This window comes from Monodelphis domestica, chromosome X (assembly GCF_027887165.1).
Source record: "Monodelphis domestica isolate mMonDom1 chromosome X, mMonDom1.pri, whole genome shotgun sequence".
NCBI classification, from domain to species: domain Eukaryota; kingdom Metazoa; phylum Chordata; class Mammalia; order Didelphimorphia; family Didelphidae; genus Monodelphis; species Monodelphis domestica.
Genome location: NC_077235.1, coordinates 399,272 through 414,163, shown reverse-complemented (window position 1 = coordinate 414,163; position 14,892 = coordinate 399,272). Strand labels below are relative to the sequence as shown.

At 54.6% G+C, this 14,892-nt stretch overlaps 1 protein-coding gene across 3 annotated transcripts; it reads left to right on the top strand.

Annotated features, from left to right (window-relative positions):
* Positions 1–7,709: 7,709 nt before the first annotated feature.
* GPR173 (G protein-coupled receptor 173) lies at positions 7,710–13,431 on the top strand. Of its 3 annotated transcripts, none has more exons than XM_007507713.3 (2): positions 7,710–7,833; positions 9,725–13,431. In XM_007507713.3, the coding sequence occupies exon 2, from the start codon at positions 9,800–9,802 to the stop codon at positions 10,940–10,942; it is 1,143 nt and encodes a 380-aa protein (XP_007507775.1). In that variant the 5' UTR covers positions 7,710–7,833; positions 9,725–9,799; the 3' UTR covers positions 10,943–13,431. The 3 variants fall into 3 exon arrangements, with proteins under 3 accessions (XP_007507775.1, XP_056665048.1, XP_001372485.1); XM_056809070.1 differs by lacking the exon at positions 7,710–7,833 and adding an exon at positions 8,223–8,764; XM_001372448.4 differs by lacking the exon at positions 7,710–7,833 and adding an exon at positions 9,049–9,126.
* Positions 13,432–14,892: the final 1,461 nt, after the last annotated feature.

Here is a 14,892-nt window from a genome sequence, read left to right as displayed (position 1 = left end):
TGGCAGGGGATGCACGATCTTGGGTCACTTGACCTCTCTGCTTCTTGATGGCGCCCATTCGTCCTGGGGGAAGGAGAGAGCTTGGGCCAAAGTTCCATGTCAAATGGATGCAGGATTTGAGACCCAAACCTCTGCCTTCAAATTCACTGTGGCACAGTTCAGAGCAGAGAACGCCAGACCTAGAATCACAGAATGGAAGAGACGGCAGAGACCTCTTGAGAGTCTGTAAACTCTTGACCCCAAAGCACACCTTTCAAGTGATTCTAGGCAACAGTTTGGCCTGGATCCTGCTGACAACCTCCATCTCGAATGTCTCAAATTCCTCTGAATCTTTGTTGTGGTCCATTGAGAATTCTCCCTCATCCTCCCTCCTCAGCTTTGGAGTACAGTCGATGGTGGCATTTTCAGGTCAGGCCTTTTGATGTTCCCGAATCCACTGGGCCCCCTCCTGTGTGGGGGTCCCAAGGAAATCCCTATTTACTCCCCCTCACCAGAACCATTGGCTTCTTTGGGGAGAGATGACTAAGGCCAGCCCTTTCACCTTAGGTGAGTCACATAACCCCAAGTGGAGAGGACTTGCCCAGGGTCACACACTGAGTAGAGCTGAACTCTGGTAGAAAAGGGCCTAGGCGGTCAGCAGGAGGAGGGAGCCAGGTGTTAATTCAGTCAGGGAAGGCGTACTGCACTTCCAGTGAGCTCAGTGTGCAGGAATCTGCCAGCCCCAGGTCGAAGGGAGCAGCGCCAGAAGTTTCCAGCTGTAGTCAGGCCTAAGTGTCTCAGCAAAAGTGAGGGAGGGGCTGGACCCTCACTGGAAGCAGAGAAAGAAGAGTGATTCTGGGCAAGACCCCAGAACGTCTGCATCGGCCAGCCAGAGGCAGTGTGGCAGCAGGCCGAGATCATGGAAAGCCCCCTCACCGCCTGCACTCACATATGAAATCCTGGACGTGGCTGGCCACGTAGCAATCTCCTGTCTGCTAAATACCAGCTCAGATCAGGGCAAAGTGAACCAAGACTGGTACGAGGTGGAACCAGCTGTGGTCCCCTCCCCATCCCCAGTACGTGGGTCTCTTCAGTCAAGAGTGGACACTAATGAGGAGTGAGAAGCCTGGCCCCTATCCCCTTTGGAGGGGGTGGTACACCCTGCCTTGGCTTGAGGTGCCTTTGCAAGGGGCGCTTTTGAACCTCAGTAAGCTATAATGCCAAGGAGTCTGTTCCGAGCCCCTTCTTCCCCCATCTGTTGGGAAACTGCCCAAGTATCAGTGAGTGGAGGCTGGTTTATCAACAGGGGCTGGGGCACAAGGGCCAAAGCCAAGAGCTGCTCCCTCTCACCTGGGTACACCTTGTACTAAGGGAGATACAAAGGAGAGAGAAAAGAACTACACAGGTGGAGGGGGGCACCAAGCCGAAAAGAAGTTCAGGACTTTTAAGAGGATGGAAGAAATGAATTCTAGACGTGAGGGGCCAACCTCTCTGCAAAGGTCTGGAGGAGCAAGATGGAAAAGGAGGAAGGAGCCAGGTTGTAGAGGATGGTGGAAGCAATAGTGAATCACTAAAGATTCCAGAAGCGGGGCGGGGTGTGTGTGTGTGTGTGTGTGTGTGTGTGTGTGTGTGTGTGTGATAAAGTCAGACAGACTATGGCCCAGTACTCCATCCACTTCATCAGCTAGGTTTCCTGAGGCAAGAAGACCTGAGGTCTGATCTGGACTCAGGTGCTTCCTAGTTGTGTGACTCTAGATAAGTCATTTCATCCTGTTTGCCTCAGTTTCCTCATCTATCAAATGAGCTGGGGAAGGAAATGGCAAACCACTTCAGCATCTCTGCCAAGAAAATCCCAAATGGGAGCACAAAGAGTCGACAGGCCTGAAAAATGACTGAACAGCAACAGCTGTATTGAAGTCCAACCTAAATGGGAAGAAGAAGATGACGACAACAGGCTGCCCAGCTTCCACATACCTACTCCAGCAAAACTCTGAAGTGATCAAGAAATCCAAAGAGAAGCCACAGTAAGTGACTTTTTTCTGCCCCAGAACTGCACAAAAGGTCAGCCAGGTTTATTTCTCAAATATGGTCAGGACCTTTATCAAAAGGATCTCTTTCTTAGAGCTTAAAGACCCTACGGACAAATGCAGAAAAGGAGAAATACTAAGCACATCTTTCACTGACCACAATGCAATAATTTGATATTCAATCAAGAGCCCTTGAAGAAAGGACCAGAAATTAGCTGGAGACTGAAGAACTTAATCCTAAAGAATTGGCAGGTCAAAGAGCAAGTCGAAGAAATGATGGACAATTTCTTTAAAGGTAATGACAGGAGCACACAATAGCTTACCTGGCAGATCCTTGGAGAAGGGAAGAATTGATGACCAAACAAGATATAGAGAGTAATAGAAGATATAAAATGAATAATTTTTATTATATTAAATTAAAAAGGGTTTGTACAAAGATTAGAAAGGGAAGCAATAAACTGGGGGGGGGGCTGTGGAAATTTATATGAAATTACTATGACAAAGGTCTAATTTCTCCAATTTATAGAGAACTAAGTCCAATTGAGAAGACTCCACATCATTCCCCAATTGACAAATGGTCAAGGGATATGAACGAGCAGTTTTCAGCTGAAGAAAGGCATCGACAATCATATAAAGAAATGTTCTAAATCCCTCTCTTGATTAGAAAAATGCAAATCAAAACAATTCTGACATATCACCTCACCCCTATCAGTTTGGCCAAGAGGGCAGTAAAGGAAAGTGGTGAATGCTGGAGGGGACATGGCAAAATCAGGACACTAATACACTGTTGGTGGAGTTGTGAACTGATCCAACCATTCTGAAGGGTGATTTGGAACTAGGTCCAAAGGACTATAAAACTGTGCAGACCCTTTGATCCGATTATACTACTACTGAGTCTGTATACCAAGGAGATCATAAAAAAGGGGAAAGGACCCACTTATACAAAAACATTTCTAGCTGCTCTTTTTGTGGTGTCAAAAAACTGGCAATTGAAGGGATGTCAATCGATTGAGGAACGGCTGAACAAAATGTACATGTCAGTAATGGAATACTATTGTGCCATAAGAACCAATAAGCAAGGGGAGTTCAGAAAAAGCTGGAAAGATCTACATGAACTGATGCAGAGCAAAACAAGCAGAACCAGGGAACACTGCACACAGTAACAGCAATGTCAGACGATGATCATCTGTGAAGACTTGGCTCCTCTCAGCAATGCGCTGATCTGGGCCTCTGATGGGGAAGGCTCTCCACCGGCAGAGACAGAGCTGTTGGCGTCGTCTTCGCATCAGTGTCTCTTTGGTCTCATTTGGGGGGTTTGGGCTATGTGTGAGAGTGCTCTTCCAACAACGACCCAGATGGAAGTGGGTTTTGCCTAATAAAAAGATGGAGGTGGGGGGAAGGTAATGACAATGAGGCAACATACCCATGCAGCCAAAGCAGTCCTTAGGGCACAAGTTATGTCTCTCAGCACTTTTATCAACTAAAGAGAGAAACAGACCAAGGATCAGGCATGCAACCAAAAGAAACTAGAAAAAAAAAAAGCAACACCTTTAGTAGAAATCCTGAAAATCAAGGGAGAAATGAATTAAACTGAAAGTTGAAAACCCCATTTAATTAATAAATAAAAGTAGGAGTGAGTTTTTTTTGGGGGGGGGAGGGACAATCAAATAGGTAAATCATTGGCTAATTTGATTGTTAAAAAGAAAGCAGAAAGCCAAATTCCCAGTATCAAAAATGGGAAAAAAACAAAACAATTTGCAACGACTGACAAAGAAAACCATTATAAACTATTTTCCCCAAAGATGCCAATAAAACAGTCAACATTTTAAATGCATGAATATTTACAAAAAAACCGATGATGACTCAGGATAACAGGATGATAACGACAAAAGAATTTGAACAATTCAATCTGAGCAAAAGAAACTGAGTAGGTCAAAAATGAATTCCCAAAGGAAAAACCCTTGGGAACAGATGGACGTATAAGCAAAATCTCACACTCAAAGAAAAATGAATCCCAGTGTTAGATGGAGAAGGAATCCTACCCAATTCCTTTTATAATCGAAATCAGAGAAGGAAAATTACAGATCACTATCCCTAATGAACAATGACACCAAAATTAGAACTAAAATACAGGCATCCCTTCCACATTGCAGGCGATCCCAGAAAATCCAGGTCAAATATTTTTGAACCTCTGTACCAGAGAAGCTCAGAATTTGTTTTTTTCTTTTATGGGAGGGTTACAGTATCTTCCTGTAAAATCTGGGGTTAGTACAGGCATCCCTTCCACATTGAGGGGGGCAAACTCCAACTCTTTACTCATTTTAACTTCAAAAAAGAAATTGTGTGGGACAGCTGGGTGGCTCAGTGGATTGAGAGTCAGGCCCAGAGATGGGAGCTCCTGTGTTCCAATCTGATCTCAGACACTTCCTAGATGGGTGACCCTGGGCAAGTCACTCACCCCCACTGCTCAGCCCTCACCATTTTTCTACCTTGGAACCAATGAGCAGTACTGATTCTAAGACGGATGGTGAGGGTTTTTTAAAAGTTGTGTATATTTCTGGTATTAAAGGATGAAATATGTTGCTATTATATAGTACTCTGCAGATATTTTCTGCATTTCTGTGCCTCTAAACTTTTTCTGTGTTGTCTGTTGGCCTTGACGTATTATCTGCAGATTCTGCAAAACTCTCCTCGAAATGCCCAGTGAAGTTCTTAGGCTGTCCCTCAAAATGTTGAAAGCATGCTGGAGAAAGGGACGAGGTGGAAGGGATGCCTGCATTCACAGAAAGGCCCTGGCCACATGGTCTTTCGAAAGGTCTAGCACTCCGGCCAGATCCGAGTCCTATTGGGAATGGCGGCTTGGTTCAGTATTAGCAAAACTACTGACGGAATAGATTGTCTTCTGGCAATGGTAAAGACCATACGATACTCTGTCTTCATGGACACAGGAAAAGCTTTTGTCCCAATACTCCACCCATTTTTTTCCATTTTGAAAACTAGGAAAGTGTTTCGTGTGACTTCACATGTCTGAGTGACAGACACCATATTGCTTGCAAATGGGTAACTCAGGCGTGCTGGGGCATGCAGTCCAGACATTCTCTCCAGAAATTCACTGGGACTGAGCCTACCATGGAGTCTGAAGTTGAAAAGGAGGCTAGAATGGGCAGACCAACTGGACGGACCCCCCAAATCTCACCCTAAAGAGATCCCGCTCCATAATCTCTATCAGCAAATTCTCAAGAAGAAAAGGCCTCTGAAAAAGAAAGAAAGAAAGAAATACAGACAGCTTGGCTGCAGGTTCACCTGGAATTCTGGGAAGAGATAGAACCAGAGCAAACGAAAGCACTTAAGAGCTAAGAGGGACTTCTTCAGGATCAAATGAGAGGGCTACAGGAAACCATGTGGGGAACAAGAGCTTCGGAGACTGGAGAGCAAAGTAGAAATGCTCCAGGGAGGAACGACAATATCGTAAAGGCATAAAGTTCAGGCTTAGGACCAAGAATAACTTACTTACCCAGCATGCCAGACTATAAGGAAAAATGGAGCTGCAATGAAAGGAAAGGAGCCAAGGGAGTGCAATAAGCAGAACTGAAGGCCTGACATTGCATTCATTCTGTTCGGAAGGTTTTAAGAGGAAAAAGAGAAGAGGAAGGGGACAATGGGAATACACTGATGGAGAAGGGACTAAGAAGGCGGTGGGGGTGAAACTTGCTCTTTCTCCCCAATGGAGTGGGTAAGAAGAGAATCTAAACTTGAAGGAAAAGGTTGGGGGGAGTGGGCATCATCACTCCCACGTGGACCAGACAAAGGAGGGTTGGACAGACACACCGAAGTCAGTGTAGACATCCATTAGACTCAAAGGGAACCCAGGAAAGCCAGGGAGGGCCAAAGGAAGGGATTGCTGGTCACTTTGGAGAGAGCACTGTGGACAGAACAAGGAGGATGGAAGCTAGACTTCAGGAGGATTTCAAAAGAATGAAGGGAGAGCAAGTGAGCAGTGCCAACTTCTCCCAGGGACAAGATGGTCACTGGAGGGAAGGGCAAAGGCTTTCCAAACCCTTAAGGATGGGTATGTTTGTAGGCAATAGAGAAGGATCCAAGAGGAGACAGAAGGGCATAGCAGAGTACACGTACAGGGGCTGCCACCTGAAGTCAAGAAGGACCATTTCTATACCAGAGATTTGGGGCAAAGGCCAAGAGAGCAGAGAGGGCAATGAGGGAGTTTGCCCCTTTTCGTAGTGAGGAATGAAACAAAGCCCTTGGCTGAGAGGGTGGTTCTGGGCTGGGACCTGTGGCAAGCTCCAGGAGAGTGGGAAGGTTCCCAGTAGGCACTGGGCTGAATGACATGGAGTCTATTAGGTGTCTTGGTTGAGGTTAAAGAAGACATTTGGGTTAGTTGAGACCTTCAGCTCCCTTCAAAAGGAAGGCAGAAGGCGGGCTTGAAGGAGGCCAGATGGGAAGTGGGAAGCATGCTAGGTGTCAGAAGCCGGGTTAGCTTGGGACCAAAGGAGGTGCTCTCCAGTCACCCAACAGTCACCAAGAGGAGATTTTCTTTGCACCGCCCCCCCCCCCCCCCATCCATCCATCGGTCTGTAGGTAGGACTTTCCTCTTGGAGAGTTCTTTTGGCCCAGTGCTTGGCCCTATATAAATTCTGTATGTTTCTGTGGGTCTGCGCAAAGCTCTGGGCTGCCATGGTCTCCTAGACTCTCCCCTTCTGCTGGTCTGTTATCTGCTACCCTGCCTCCCCAAAGTCCGGCCCAGTCCATCCTCAGCTGCATCGGGGTGACCCTCCCCTCTCCCTTCATCGGGGCATCTCTGGCAAGATCAGAATGCAGCTGGTGCTCTTCCTCCCCCTCTATCCTAATTGTTTCCCTAGTCTGCCTTCCCCAAAGATAGCTCTCTAACACCCCACCCCACCCCCAGATGGAAACAGCAATGGCCCTGCAGCTCGGATGGGGCTCCCTAAGGTGGCACCTTTGCTTCTCCTCTAGCCAGTGGCCTTGGACTCTGCCTAGATTGCTGCCCACTCTCCCTGGGGGCCCAGGCTGGGAGTGTGTTTCCGTGGCCCCTTAGTTTGGCCTCAGGGCCAACAGGGGGTGTGTGTGTGGCTCAGAGGCTCAAGGCCTTCCATGGCATTCTCTGTGCCAGGAACCTGCAGCGAAGGTGGCATCCCCTGGATTGGAACCCTGGGCCTCCAGCTGGCTGCCCAGTGCCCAGGGCATGGGCTGGCTAAGTTTCCTTGGTCTCCCTCAGGGTTTTGCTCTCTCTCTGGCTCTCCTGGTTGCCAGTGTAACTCTTTGCCTGTGTAACTGGCATCTCCCCGTCTCCTGGTAGGAGGTCTCTATGTCCGCAAGGCCTGGGGTGCTTCCTGGTGATCTAGAACAAAAGGGAGGTAGGAGCTGGCTCCCAAGAGGTGATGGGGCCTCGGGGGAGTCCCTATAGACCTGGGCAGAGCCACAGCCTATTGTGGGATCTAAGGCTCACAGGGCACATATGTGATGTATGTGTCATGCCCATGTAATACTGCAATATATCTGTGCACCCCTCCCCATCCCCTCAGGAGGAGAGCAGACCCCTGGTCTCCAGGACAACGGGGGAGGGGGGGGCCGAGGGAGGAGGTGGAGGAGAGGCTGGTGGCCTTTGAGAGCCCTTCCCCCTTGGGACCACAACAAGGAGGCAGGAGATTCAGCCACAGCCACCGCGGCTGCTGCCGCTGCCACTGCTGCCACCACCTCCACCTCCAGCACTACTGCCGCCGCCGCCGCCGCCGCCGCCGCCGCCATCGCTGGCACACGTAGCCCAGCCAGCGGAGTCTCGAGCTGCCAGGTGAGGAGAATCCCACGGAGCAGCCCCATCTGCTCCTGGCTGACCCCACCCCTATTTCTTGGGCTGCGGAGGCAGAGTGGCCCCAGGCCGAGCTACCCCTCGGCTCCCTTCTGCCCGGCCGTTTGTTTCCCACGCTCTACGTCTCTCCAGCCATCCGGCGGTCCTGCTTCATCCAACCCCGGGTCTGTGACCCCTCCGATCGCTGTTCAGTCAGTCTCTCCCCCCCCCCCCCCCCCCCCGCCCCATCTCCTTCTATTCGAGTCTCCTCTTCCCTCCTTTGTCTGGTCTCCATGTCCCGCCTTTGTCTGGGTCTCCCCTTCAGTACGTCCTGCCTCTTTCTCCTTGGATGGAGCGGGCAGCGCCGCAGCCCTCTAGGCTTCCCCACCCTGTCCCCTCCCCCCTCGCGTCTGGTTCCTCGGGCCTCAGGTTCGGTAGGCTGCCTTCCTTTGTCCCGGTGGGGGCGGGGGCCCCCACCCCCTTCCCTCCTTTGGTTGTCTCTGCCCCTGTCCTCATCTTTATGGCCTCATCCTGGCCGCCTGTGGGTGCCCGGGGCTCCCTCGGGGCACTCTCCCCTCCCCAAATGCCCTTCGTCTCCGCTCCCTGCCTGCGCCCACCTGTTCCTCGGCTTCCCCAGCGTGGCCCCGAACGTGCTCCCCGCCTCCTCCGCCCCCCAAAATGGAGTCGTGCCGAAAGAAAGTGTTGGTCATTGGCGCCTCCCCCCTCCCTGCCCCCGCCCCCGTGCTATTCCGTGGCTCCTGCTTGCTCGCTTGCTCGCTCGCCCGCCCGCCCGTCCTCCCCGGCGGTTCTCAGGGACTGGGGATGCGCAGGCGGTGGCGCGGGGCCGGAGGGCAGCTGTTTTCTTCGCCGCCGCCGCCGCCGCCGGCCGCCCGGCTGACCTCGGGTCTGAGGAGGGGCGCATGTGCTCAGGCAGGTCTGTGCTCCGTGGATGCTGGAGGAGGGCGGCAGGCCCGCCGAGGTGCCGAGCCCAGAGGGAGAAGCTGCTGGGAGGCCGGGGGCGGGGGGGGGGGGCGGGGCGCCGTAACGGGGCTGTGAACGAGGCAAGGCCGGTCTCGGGGCAGAGCAATCCCCACCCCCAGCAGTCCCGGCAGCTCACTCTTTCTGGCTCTACTGAGTGGGGGAGGGGGCAGCCAGTGCCCGCCGCTGAGGAAGAGCCAGACCGGGGGGGGGGGGGCGGGGGGGCGGGGGAGACCGGCTCCTCCCTCTTTTGGAGTCTCCCAGCCGGTGGCTGCCTGTGTGCTGCACACGCACTTAGCTTGGCGGCTCGGAGCGTCGGTAGGTGACTAGGGATGGAGCCGTGACGGGTGCGGACCCGGAGCCGCAGCCGGAGAAGCTCTCCCCGTGTGCTTTGTGAGATCGTTTGCATGTGCCCTGTGTGTGCGCGCGCGCGCCCCCGCCCTAGGGCAGTGGGTGTTCAGACGGGCGCCAGGCCGTTGTCTTTTGTGGAAGGGGACTGGAGGGGTGGGGGGTGGGAATTCTTGGGCTCCGGCCTTGGGCTGTTTCCAATTGTTGAATGGGAGGGCGGGAGGGCACGAGCCCCACTGCAGAGACACATGGAAAGCCACATAGCCACAACAGCCCCGGCTGTCTAGAAAGGTCCAGACGCGTGCGCGCGCCCGCACCCCCGCCCCAAGCTGGCTAGCTCACTCTTAAGATGGAGGAGGAGGAGTTTGGGTGGGGCTGAGGTGGTCTGGGCAGAGGCAGCAGCCAGGAATTGTGGGGCGGCACGAAGGATGGGCAATCTCTCTTCCTCCCCCAGTCCCTTAGGTATCCCAGTGCCTGTGAGTCCCCCGTCACCTGCCATCTCCCTCTGCCCCCCATCCCGGCATCCGTGCCCCTCTCACGGTGCCCCTCCTTCTCCCCCTCCCTACAGGAAGAGCCATGGTGGCCCCCAGGAGCTTCTGATCCCCAGCCCCAACTCTCCCTGCCCAGCCCTCCCAGCGGCACGATGCCTAACGCCACTGGGCCAGACGACCTGAGCGGCAGTGGGGCCACTCTGCCTCCCGCAGCCGCCTCCACCTCCATCAAGTTGGTTCTCTTGGGGGCCATTATCTGCATCAGCCTGGTGGGCAATGCGCTTCTCTCCCTGCTGGTCCTCAGGGAGCGGGCCTTGCACAAGGCTCCCTACTACTTCCTGTTGGACCTCTGTCTGGCTGATGGTGTGAGGGCAGCCGTGTGCTTCCCCTTTGTGCTGGCCTCCATCCGCCACGGCTCGGCCTGGACCTACAGTGCGCTCAGCTGCAAGGTGGTGGCCTTCATGGCGGTCCTCTTCTGCTTCCATGCGGCCTTTATGCTGTTCTGCATCAGTGTCACCCGCTATATGGCTGTGGCCCACCACCGCTTCTATGCCAAACGCATGACCCTGTGGACCAGTGCAGCGGTCATCTGCATGGCGTGGACCCTCTCGGTGGCCATGGCCTTCCCGCCAGTCTTTGATGTGGGCACCTACAAGTTCATCCGGGAAGAGGACCAGTGCATCTTCGAGCACCGCTACTTCAAGGCCAACGATACCCTGGGTTTCATGCTCATGCTGGCTGCGCTCATGGCTGCCACCCACGCTGTATACGGGAAGCTGCTCCTCTTTGAGTACCGCCACCGCAAGATGCGCCCCGTTCAGACTGTCCCCGCGGTGAGTCAGAACTGGACGTTTCACGGGCCTGGTGCCACAGGCCAGGCTGCGGCAAACTGGATAGCTGGCTTTGGTCGAGGCCCCCTGCCTCCCACCCTGCTGGGCATCCGGCAGGCCACTGGAGGAGGAGGAGGCCACGCAGCCAGCCGGCGCCTCCTAGGCATGGAGGAGTTCCGTGGGGAGAAGGAGCTGGGCCGTATGTTCTATGCCATCACTCTGCTGTTCCTGCTGCTTTGGTCTCCCTATATTGTGGCCTGCTACTGGCGAGTTTTTGTGAAGGCTTGCGCTGTGCCTCACCGCTACTTAGCCACCGCTGTCTGGATGAGCTTTACGCAGGCTGGAGTCAACCCCATTGTCTGCTTCCTCCTCAACAAGGACCTCAAGAAGTGCCTGAGGACTCATGCCCCTTGCTGGGGGGCCGGAGGCCCCCCGGCCCCCCCGGAGCCTTACTGCATCATGTAAAAGCAGACCCACAGATGTAGGGAGAAGGGGCGGGAGGAAGACAGAAAGGGAACAAGAAGGCAGATGAATGAGGAGAAGGGAGCCAAAAAGAATGAGTGCAAATTATGATTGGGAGTATGGAGGGTGGAAATCCAGGAGTGGCTCCCTAAACTTACCTGATTCTCTGTGCTCCATCCAATGGCACTGATCCACTCCCGGGCCTCTCTGGCCTGTCTCTGTCCCCAGAAGCTCCCAGGGGAGTAGGGAGAAGGTGTTTCTGATTCTAGGGACCTACACACACACACACACACACACACACACACACACACACACACACACACGCACACGCACACGCACACGCACACATGCACACCCCAGACTGGTTTTTCCTTTTTTAAAAGACAAACAAAAACAAAAAAAAATCCACCAAAAACAAAGGAGAAGAAACAAAAACAAACCAAGAACAACTGGAAACAAAAGAAAGCAGAAACAAAGGCCCAACTGGCTTTTCTGTCTTTACCTGTGAATGTGCTGGGTTTGCCTTTCCTTTCATTCATCTCTGTAGGCTTCACTATCTCCAGAGGGAAATTGTTAGGTACCACATACTCCCTCTGGCCCAAACCCAATAACCACTAAGACTTTAGTAGTGAATGTCTCCCCCCACCCAAGTGGGCAAAGGGAGGGTGACACGCAGCCACCAATGCTAGAGCCCCATCCAAGGCCTAGCCCCAGGCCTCAGGCCACAGATCACAGATCGGGCCCAAGAGGCAGAGGGGGAACAGGAAAACCTCTCGGAGATGCCACAAAGGATGGCTTTTAGGCTCGGTCACACCTCTTCCCACGTTCTGTTCCCACTGGGAATTCCAATTTTTGCCCCCCTGTTGGGGCATGGGGGTGGCCCAGGACCAACATCCCCCCACTGCCAGCCCCCCAAGAATGCCTCCTTGGGGACAGGCTAGGCCATTTCCTCCTCCTGTCATGGTAGGAGTCTTACGTCCCTGGTTCTCCAGGGGCTTTTCGGGAGTCCCAATGGTCCTTAGACCCCACCTCTTCCCCATTGAGGTCTGTTTTTCATCCTCAGCCTTCTTTTTTGGAAGCTGCCCAGCCCCAAGAGAACTTCCAAGCTAATCATAGCTGGGGAGTTACATGGGTGTCAGTAGTCCCAGAACCTCTAGGGATGGCTACTTCCCCTTCTCCCCTTCTTGGGGCCTCCCTCCTTCCATTCTTCTTGGCCTCCCTCTTTCTTAATCCCAAGTCTCCTACTTCACTGACCTGGCTCAGTGTGTCTCAGGGACCCTCCTTCCTTCCCTAAGAACATACCTCTCTGGAGGTGCCCCACTGTGGGCCTCCTCTCTCCCTCTCTTGCTGTCTGTCTCTGTGTCTGTTTGTCTCTGTCTCTGTCTCTCCCCCACCCCACCCCCCATAATCCCTGGAAGGCACCAAAGGCTCGAGTTGGGGTCAGTGGCCACCAGGGACTGATTCCCCCTGCATCAGAGAGTTGACTCCAGACTATCTGGCCTTCACCTCGGGTGGCCCTAGAGGAACCACCACCCAAAGGCAGGTGTACAGTAAGGGGTGGGCTCCAAGGCAGCCAGCAGAGAGGTGAGCTAGCTAGGGCTAGGGAAGCTCTCCTGGAGGAGGTGTTCCTGGGATAGGAGTCTAGGAAGGCCTCTAGAGCTGGGGGTATGTTTTAGGGCCCCGGAGAGGAATTAGGGGGGAGGGACTTTAATGCCAAGACTAAATCAGGGTCATCATTTGATCCTGTGACCCCTGGGAAGCCCTTTAGGGCCCAGGGCAGAGGAGGGATGCCCAAGAAGCCTGGAGAGCAGCCCTGGGTGAGAAACCTGGGCAAGCTGGGCTCTGAGCTGTCCCCAAGTCCTCATGGAGGGGACGTGCCCCTTCATCTCCCCCTTAGAGATGGGGAATGCATTTGGTGCGTGTGCCCTGTATCGGCCCTGCCCAGTCCTGTCTACCAGCTGAGCTGGGTCGGGACCTCCCTAGGCAAGGCCTCACAGAGAGCTGCTTGCTCCTGAGCCCTCGCCCGCTTACCCACCCACCTGCCTGCCTGCCTACCTACTTACTGGTTGGTTGGCCAACCACTCCCTCCAGTTCTGCTCATTGTGCAGGTGCTTTGGGGGCACGAGCAGGAACAGGAAGTAGAGGGAAATGGGGAGCAGGAAGGCAGGTGGGGCCCAGAGGGAGGCCAAATAAGGGAGCCTTCTTCGGATTTGGGCCAGGCCAGGCTTGGCCCCATCCCAGGCCGGGGATTTTAAAGAAGTCTCAGGCCGGGGTTGGCAGAGGCAGCTTCCTCAGGGAGGCAGCCTGGGCTCCCTCCCATGGGAGGAGGCCCCAGGAACCCTCACCTCCCAGTCTGGGAGGGACCTATAAGGCCCAAGGGCAGGTGGGCCCACACGGCAGGCAGGCTGCCTTCCTCTCATGGGGCCTGGTTGTTCCTGCCAGGGTTTTTTTGTAAATCAATATCCTGAAGTCAATAAAATCTCTCAGCCTTGCTTGTCTGTCTGCTTGGTGGGTGAGCATGGGAACTGCCTCCAAGAGTCTTCACTTTGGCTCCCCAGGGGGAGCCTGTGGTCCAGAGGGCCCCCCACCCCCTAGAGCCATGCTGTGGGGGTGGGGGCACATGGAGGAGGAGAAGCTGTTGATTAGCTGTCAGCTGCCTGGGGGCAGGGCTGGAAAGGGTGCCACCAGGCCTCTGAGGGAACAGGTTCCTGTTTCTCCCCACCAGCAGGCCCAATAGGGCCCAGATTGAACCCTATCTGGGATGGTTCAGCAATCCCTGAGGGTGGCCTGGAAGGGGAGGCTGTACCACCTTGCCCTACCCTGCCCCTGGGGAGGGGTGGGGCTGGGATCTAGACAGGACTGAGTGGGAGACTGAGGCACAGACATGGACTGGCTGGCTTAGGGCCACCAAATGGCCAGCCTTGCAGCATCAGTGGGTGAGCCAAAGCTCCAAAAGGCCCTTGAGAGCCCTGGGTGGCATGGGGTGGGTGAAATGTGGCATGTGTATGGGGGTGCATGTGTGGGCTGCCATCAGTCCTCATTAGGAGCTGGAGCCCACCAGCCTGAGGTTGAAGGAGGCTGGATGTGGGAGTGGAGAGAGAAAGAGAGAGATGTGCCCTAGGCGTGGGCCTGTCCCAGGTCCCACCGGATCAGGGGCACCTTAGGGGCCCCGGAGCCTCTGGGCCAGCTCCATGGCCTGTCCTATGTTGGGCCCTGGTCAGGGCTCACAGAAGGCTGCCCAGACCTCAGCAGCAGGCATTCAGACTGACCACATGGGCCATGGGAGGAGCAATCGAGAATTCCCAGGAAGGAAGAGGAGGCCCAAGGCCAAGCTGCCCTTTTGAGGACTCAGGCTTGAGGAGAATGAGAGAACAAGCCTTGGGCTTGGAGTTCCGATCCAAGCGTGCTGGCATGCTGGGAAGAGGGCCCCAGCTCCTTCCCCACCTTCCTCTGTGCTCCTCAAGAGCTCCAACTGGCAGGGGCAGAAGAACGAGAGAGAAGAGGGACTCTCTGCACTTCCTCTCAGTGGGTGCAGCTGGGGGGGGGGGCTGGGCTAAGAGTGCTGCAGTGGCCTTGGCCCAGAGCCTCCTTTGGAGGTCTGCAGGCTCACTTCCCCTCCGTGTTGCTCTCGGAGAAGCAAGGCAGGATTTTGAGTCTGAAGAGGGTGGAGCCCTTCCCAGGCCCAGTGGGCCTGGGTCGGGTTCTTGGCCTCTGGGGGTGGGGGCAGCTGGGAGCAGCTCCTTGAGGGAAGGAGAGGAGGGGACGCAGATACACAGAGGGCTGAGGCCCCAAGCTGGGGAAGCCAGCCACACTCATTCGTTGGAGCAGATGGGCCGGGGATTTCAGGGACTTCGCTACATTCTGGCACCTGTTGCTGGTGGCTCGACACCAGGAGGGATGGGAGGGGTTTCCAAGCCGTACCAGACACCCCAGGGGTCAGGGATCCAGAGAGA